The sequence below is a fragment of the Entelurus aequoreus genome, linkage group LG18, assembly GCF_033978785.1.
Source record: "Entelurus aequoreus isolate RoL-2023_Sb linkage group LG18, RoL_Eaeq_v1.1, whole genome shotgun sequence".
In the NCBI taxonomy this organism is placed as follows: Eukaryota; Metazoa; Chordata; class Actinopteri; order Syngnathiformes; family Syngnathidae; genus Entelurus; species Entelurus aequoreus.
Genome location: NC_084748.1, coordinates 35,496,040 through 35,504,548, shown reverse-complemented (window position 1 = coordinate 35,504,548; position 8,509 = coordinate 35,496,040). Strand labels below are relative to the sequence as shown.

General features: G+C 37.8%; 1 protein-coding gene across 1 annotated transcript in view; it reads right to left on the bottom strand.

Annotated features, from left to right (window-relative positions):
- The window catches only part of cfap97 (cilia and flagella associated protein 97), a 10,111-nt gene extending 1,652 nt beyond the window's left edge, over window positions 1-8,459 (bottom strand). Inside the window, exons 1-2 of the mRNA XM_062027072.1 lie at window positions 7,610-8,459; window positions 3,918-4,180 (exon numbers count right to left, since the gene is read on the bottom strand). Of these exons, the coding sequence (XP_061883056.1) occupies window positions 3,918-4,180; window positions 7,610-8,147 (801 nt within the window). The 5' untranslated portion in view covers window positions 8,148-8,459. The remainder of the gene's footprint in view (window positions 1-3,917; window positions 4,181-7,609) is intronic.
- Between the last annotated feature and the right edge of the window lie 50 nt (window positions 8,460-8,509).

Here is an 8,509-nt window from a genome sequence, read left to right as displayed (position 1 = left end):
ACAACTGTTAGTCACTCACTGGAATGAGTAGAATTGGTTATTGTGTACTGTGTTGGACTGGATGTTTATTTTGCACATTTTAAAAGCAATACTTAATGTTTACAGTGCTCCAGAATATTTAGATTGGCTGTGTAGGCCAATAACATCCAATACAAAAAAGTGTAAAACGAAATATTCTGTAACAACAGTGTAAAGATTTCAACAAAAGTGAAAGTATTGCTTATTTGCTAAAATGTGCAAAAATAAAGATAAACACCCAATACAAAAAAGTGCCAATCTTTATTTTTGCACATTTTAGCAAATAAGCAATACTTTCCCTTTTGTTGAAATGTTTACACTGTTACAGAATATTTCGTTTTACACTTCTTTGTATTGGATGTTTATCTTTATTTGTGCACATTTTAAAGCAAAATAAGCAATACTTTTACTTTTGAAATGCTTACACTATTGCAGAATATTAAGATTTGCACTGGATGTTGACTTTTATATTTGCACATTAAAAAGCAAATAAGGTACTTTTAATTTTGTTAAAGGTTAAAAGTTTTAAATGTTTACATTGTTACAGAATATTTAGTCATGTTGTTGTCAATGTTGACTGAGTGTCCATACTTCTTTTTTTTGTAAATAAAAGCCATGCCTTTTGAAAAAACTGGCCTACATTTATTTTTTCATCTTCATTTTGAATAAAAAAATAATCGGTAAAAGGAAAAATAATCTATAGATTAATCGAAAAAATAATCTATAGATTAACCGATTAATCGAAAAAAATAATCTATAGATTATTTAATCGATAGAAAAATAATCGTTAGCTGCAGCCTTACACAAAACACTTCTGAAATTTAAAATGAAATAACACTGCATACAATTTTTTTTGCTTTGTGCTATGTATAAACCAGACACGCGGCCCGCGAGACGTTATTTCGCGAGATTTATGTGAATGGCGCTTGACAGCGTCATACTTGTCAAACCTCACGATTTTTCAGAGACTTCGGAGATTCAGGGCAACTATTTTAATCGGATGTCTGCTGATTTTCACCCAAACAACAATAATAAGGGCGTGCCATGACGGGACTGTCTTTAGCGCCCTCTACAGCCTGTATAAACAGCGTGCTAGCCAAGTTACATGTTGTATGAGGCTTCTGCAGACACACATAAATAACTGCAAGGCATACTTGGTCAACAGCCATACAGGTTACACTGAGGGTGGCCTTATAAAACTGTAACACTCTTACTAATACGTGCCACACTGTGAACCCACACCAAAAAAGAATGACAAACACATTTCTGGAGAACATCCGCACCGTAACACAACATAAACACAACAGAACAAATACCCAGAATCCCGTGCATCCCTAACTCTTCCTACATCATACACCCCAGCTACCACCATACCCTGCCCCCCAAACATATATATATTATATATACACACACACATACATATACATATACATATACATATATATATATATATATATATATATTAGGGCTGCAACAACTAATCGATTAAATCGATTATAAAAATAGTTGGCGATTAATGTAGTCATCGATTCGTTGGATCTATGCTATGCGCATGCTCAGAGGCAATTTTTTATATTTTTTATAAACCTTTACTTATAAACTGCAACATGTACCAACAGCTGAGAAACAATAATCAAAATAAGTATGGTGCCAGTATGCTGTTTTTTTTCAATAATATACTGGACAGGATAGAAATGTAGTTTGTCTATTTTATCCGATTATCAATCGATTAATCGAAGTAATAATCGACAGATTAATCGATTATCAAATGAATCGTTAGTTGCAGCCCTTATATATATATATATATATATATGTGTATATATACAGTATATATATATATATATATATATATATATATATATATATATATATATATATATATATATATATATATATATATATATATATATATATATATATATATATATATATATATATATATATATATATATATATATATATATACATACATACATACATACATACATACATACATACATACATACATACATACATACATATATATATATATATATATATATATATATATATATATACACTTGCAGTGTACAAATAAAATGTTGATGGAGGGTTTTAAAGTTGTTTTAGAGGGCTTTGAAGGCTACAACGGTGACTCCCATTAGCCACATCTTCCAAGAATTTTTTTAATCAATTTTAGAATCTTAAAAAAAATATTAAAAAAAATATGTGTGTTCTTGTCTCTCATGATTATGAACGATAGGCAAAATTCCCAAAAAACTGCAGTTCCCCTTTAACTATCAAGGAAATATTTTGCCGCATCTTCCACAAAAAAAAACCAAAGTCACAAAACGTAAAACACGCTCTAAGCTTTAAAAAAGCAATCTGTCCATGTGGAATTATACTCCTTTTACTTTTCTTTTTTGGCAAGTACGGTATTTTTCGGACCATAAGGCGTACTGCCGATGAGCGAGTCTATTTTCACACAAAAGGCAAATTAAAGGGGTCATATGATTTTTTTTCTACATTTAAAACACTTCCTTGTGTTTTACATAACATATAATGGTGGTTCTTTGGTCAAAATGTTGTATAGATTAGGTTTTAAAGATCATTTTCCAGCCGCTTTCTGACCGTCTCTTCTTGGTGGGCGGTCTTATTTACTTGGCTCTACTTCGACAGTGTCTTCTCCTCGTCATCTTTGTTGTACTGGTAGCTTTTAGCGCTTCCATAGCGAGTCTACTGATACAGGTTAGAACTGTGCGCTACTTTATATTAGAAATGGAAACAGCGGAGGATGAACGCCCCACAACAAGATAGAGAATAAGGAGATTGACTACGACGCGGAGTACAATGGCGAACAGGCGCAAATTTTCGGGACTAATGCAAATTCCAAATACACATCAGCAAGTACCAATAGGTAAGAAGTTGGTTTTGCATAAAATTGCAAAACAAAACACCAGATAATGTCTCCTAATAGGTGCCATTTTGGGTTCCTTATACACACACCATAATATGTATATTGTTGAAGCACAGTACGTCTGACTACTGTAGCCGTAATGCTCCGTGTTCCATCAAGCGGTGCGACTTCGTAGCTTACCAAAACTGTACTTAAACATTCTGACAGATTTTTGAGCGCCATGTGTGATGTTCTATATTCTCAATTAACATCAAAGTTTTGGGCTTGCTTTCCACATGTACCTGCTAGCATCATTTTATTGAACAGGCGTCAGCCTGCTGTTCACATGTATCTCTTATGAGTGACTGCCATCTACTGGTCACACTTATTGCATTATGTACCAAATAAAATTGCTTTGATGTCGGTAAGCACAAAACAGTCAGAAAAATACAGAATTCCTGGTTAGCTAACCCAAAAGGATTGCACACTTGAGAAGCTGAACTGAAAACTTAGGCTTCCAGTCTTTTACTTGCCTTTCTTGCACCACAGGACTCAGCCTGTGCGCATTCTAAGCCTCAGTTAGAAATTGAAGAACTCTTTTTAAAAATATAAACTTCTCACTATGGGGGTTAAAAAAATCTGAGGGAGCCACAACAAGGAGGCAGAAGAGCCAAATGGGGCTCCAGAGGGTTGCAGACCCCAGCCCTAGACAGTGTCTTATGTATGAACACTTTCTTTCCATGTCACGATGCTCCTGCTAGGGGCCGCCACCCCCTCCTGCTGCCATCTGTCCACGTCTGTCCAGTGTCTTCTTTCATTTCCAATAGCTAGAAGGCAGCCGAGCTAAGATAATAATGCTCACTTTTGATCCACATTGTCAAAAGGTGTTAACTTTACATTGTGTAGTGTTGCAACAACGCTGTTTAACATGTTGGTTACTTTAACATGAGGGGCAAGATACATTAGAAACTCTATTCAGTAAAATAAATCTTAAACATGGGAAAGAATAGCAAACCCTACTTACTTGGTTGTCCTTATCGATGCGTTTCTGCTCCCGCAGCCTATTGACAGCGCTATGAGGGATGTGGGGGCTACTCCCCTTTCGGCCGGAGGATCCCGGCGCTAAAGAAATCCGCGACAGCACCCTCAGGAGTCGCTGATTCTCGTGATCGATGCGTCGAACCTCGTTGTTGTTGAAGGTGTAGTTCTTCCTGCATGGCCGTCCTCGCCAGTGAAGAACCAAGTTCTCCTGAATAAAACTGTCAGGATCAAACTCGGTCTGAGAGTCTGCAAAAATGCCAAGAGAGATATCATTGCATTTGTGTTCATACAAATGAGCACGCGAGGAGATTCATAGGCAGAAAGGTCCAAAAAAGGGTTATACAAGAGTTTTCCGGTGACCTTACTCTTGTTTAATTTATAAATACTTTAAAATATTTTTGCCAATTAGATCCTTGGATTCTTATTTCTTCAATTTAGAGATGTTATTATAATTTTTATTTTTATTTTCTTAGTTTATTGTATTGATCTTACAAAGTCAATTGTGTTATTTTGCTCTATCAAAACAAACCACAAACTAAATTAATTTTTTGTTTTGGTGACCTGAAAGGTTTGTCGGGCTGCAACAATTAGCCAACAAAATTGATGTGTTGCTTCGATTCATTGTTTAATGAGTGTAACAAATACAAGTGTAAAAATATCGGTAACTTATAATACACAGACATCAGGAGTTTTTATTTTTTATTAAGGCATACATGTCAAAAGTTAAATGTCAATGTTATGTGCATTTATTTGAAAAAAGAATTAAAGTTATGGCAAGCAGAAAAATCTTTGATTTAACCATTTTCCCTAAACTACACATTAAAACTATTAAGTGAAATGTACTTGAATAATGTAACTATTGGATAGTTAACTCAATTACTAAAATAATTGATAGTTCACAAAATACTAATTGGAATGGCATCTGTATATTGTATGTATTCTAGTTTGTTATTTTGATCTTCAGAAAAGTGTTTAGTTGCTATGAAAATAAAGTGATTCAAATGTTTTGACAAACTGGATCAGGGGTGTCCAAACTTTTTGTACCGAAGGCCGAAACATGAAGAATGAAAACATGCAGTGGCCATTTTGATTTTTATAATTTTCAAAAGTCCTGACTTAAACGTGTGGACAATGCTGAAGAAACAAGTCCATGTCAGAAAACCAACAAATGTATCTGAACTGCACTAATTTTTTAAGAGGAGTGGTCAAAAATTCTACCAAAAGCTTGCCAGAAGCCTGTGGATGGCTACCAAAAGCGCCTTATTGCAGTGAAACTTACCAAGGGACATGTAACCAAATATTAACATTGCTGTATGTATACTTTTGACCCAGCAGATTTGGTCACATTTTCAGTAGACCCATAATAAATTAATTAAAAAAAACAAAAAAAAATTAATGAATGTTTGTGACCAACAAGTATGTGCTCCAATCACTCTACCACAAAAAAATAAGAGTTGTAGAAATAATTGGAAACTCAAGACAGCCATGACATTATGTTCTTTACAAGTGTATGTCAACTTTTGACCACAAATGTATACCGTATTTTCCGCACTATAAGGCACACCTAAAAACCTCAAATTTTCTCAAAAGCTGACAGTGCGCTTTATAATCCGGTGTGCCTTATATATGGACCAATATTGAGCCACAACAGGTCTCGCAACTACGGTAAGCAGCCGCCGACTTCATTTTCCCCCGTAGAAGGAGAAGCGTGTGGTGCATGCTGGGATATATGACTGCGCAAGGCGTGCCGTTTTCATTTCCATTTGTGTGTTTATGTAAAGACCCCAAAATGGCTCCTATTAAGAGACATGCTTTCAGGAAGGCAGGAATTGTCACTGAACTGCTAGACAACAGCAGCGACACTGACTCGATTAATGAAGACTTTGACGAGACGGAGCCGGCTCCATCTCGGCGAAGACGTCATATATCCCAGCATGCACCGCGCGCTTCTTCAACGGGGGAAAATGAAGTCGGCGGCTGCTTACCGTAGTTGCGAGACCTGTTGTGGCATGTTGGATGCCGTAATCGCCCAACTGTTTAATTCGGACACTGAAGAATAACAATTTGAGGGATTCGTGGATGAGGAACAACTTAATAAAGTGAGCTTTACATGTTTATTTTGTGTGTTGTGTGATATTAACGTTTGAGCAACGTTGAGTTATTGATATATTGTTATTGCTCTGCACTATTTCCAGTGTTACTATATTGTGATTGCACTAACGTTTGATTTACCATAAAAGTATCAGACTGTATTGTGTTTATTGAATGGAGGAAAAGTTCCCCTCCACTATGTGATATAAATGTTGCACTACATGTTATACCTTGCTGTTGTTAAAAGATAAACGAAATACCACATCACTGACTTTACCTCGGGGAAAATAATAAAACAGCTGTTTATTCATTATGGGAGTGAACGAAGTCAGAACGCTGGTTTGTAATCTATTAATAAAGTTTGACTGACCTATCTGACTGTTTTGTGGACATTCCCTTTAGCGCAGCTCCATCTAATGGATGCATAACGTAACCCCAGCCTCTACTGTAGCGTCTATTCTATGCGCCTTATAATGCGGTGCGCCATATATATGAACAACGTTTTAAAATAGGCCATTCATCGAAGGTGCGCCTTATAGTGCGGAAAATACGGTACTTAGAGCATGTGTATACAACGTTGTTGGAGGTGTTTGGATGTTTTTTAAGCGCTCTAGGCAGAATAGAGAAACTCCTACAGGCTACATTGTAAGTGGACTTTTTGCTCGCATTTATTTACTAGTTAGAGTGCATAAAAATTAGGGGTGTGGGAAAAAAATCAATTCGAATTCGAATCGCGATTCTCACGTTGTGCGATTCAGAATCGATTCTCATTTTTTTAAAAATCGATTTTTTAATTTTTATTTTTTATCAATCAATCCAACAAAACAATACACAGCAATACCATAACAATGCAATCCAATTCCAAAACCAAACCCGACCCAGCAACACTCAGAACTGCAATAAACAGAGCAATTGAGAGGAGACACAAACACGACACAGAACAAACCAAAAGTAGTGAAACAAAAATGAATATTATCAACAACAGTATCAATATTAGTTACAATTTCAACATAGCGGTGATTAAAAATCCCTCATTGACATTATCATTAGACATTTATAAAAATAAAAATAAAAGAACAATAGTGTCACAGTGGCTTACACTTGCATCGCATCTCATAAGCTTGACAACACACACTGTGTCCAATATTTTCCCAAATATAAAATAAGTCATATTTTTGGTTCATTTAATAGTTAACAAATTTACATTATTGCAATCAGTTGATAAAACATTGTCCTTTACAATTATAAAAGCTTTTTACAAAAATCTACTACTCTGCTTGCATGTCAGCAGACTGGGGTAGATCCTGCTGAAATCCTATATATTGAATGAATAGAGAATCGTTTTGAATCGGGAAAAAAAATCGTTTTTGAATCGATAATCGTGTTGAATTGGAAAAAAAATAGATTTTGAATTGAATCATGACCCCAATAATCGATATTGAATCGAATCGTGGGACCCCCAAAGATTCACAGCCCTAATACAAATGTTTATATTTGTTCTTGTCTTACATAAGGATTGTGAATGATTCCCCAAAAAGTTCCGTTTCCCTTTAAAAACAAGGTTGACAGTTGTGCAGTACTCACAATTATCCGCATGGAGCCCATCTGCGTGAAGGATGCTGCTGTGGCCGCTAGGGGGCGCACTCTCCCTAGACTTCTGTCCGTCGTCAGGGTCCTCTGAGCGCGGTTGGCAGAAAGGGGAGCAGCCAGGACTCGCCTCGTCTTCCGGCGTGTAGTCGGAGTCATCCGCCAGGGACAGCCCCATGTCTGAACGCTCCTGGCCTCTGGAGCCCCCCACCGAGCTGTAGTGGCTTAAAGTGGAAGAGAGACTTTTCGAGCGTTGTCCTCGGCTGTCTTTCCTGGAGGACTGCTCGGTGAATTCCTCCGACGACGTAGGATAAGGTCGCCGCGGCTCCCGGGAGTAGTCGGTGCCGCTGTCACTGTCTTCCGCCGCGTCGCTTCCCAGGAACTCCATAAACGCACCGCTGGGCGGTGGAGCGGGCAACTCTTGCGCCGCATTCTTTTCCTGGCTTCTGGCGGCCGGTCTGCCTCCGTCTCTGTCGTCGTCGCTGTCGAAGAAGGAGTGGTCGACGGCACCCTCCAGGTCGCTGGGGTTAAACATAGCCGCCCAAGCGACAACCGAGCACCGCGGTCACGATTCGAAAACAAGCTCACTGACGGCGTCCACTCCCACGAGTCTGGTGACGTCACTTCCTGGCAACGGTTTCCATGCGGTCTTGTTGCCAGACGGGTGGCTTCTTAGGGCGCATTTCAGTCCCTCGGAGGGCGCTACAACTCTTGTAAAAAAGCTCACCATGGCTCTTACGAATGCGGTGAAAAGGCGACAACAGCTTTAGTTAAAGCCGAACACGAGTACCGGCTAAAAGTTACATCATTGTATGAGTTTTGCGAATCAAAGGCCTTTACGCGTTGATGTCAGCGGATTGAAAGGATTATTAGTATTATGCCACACGCTGACGCAGA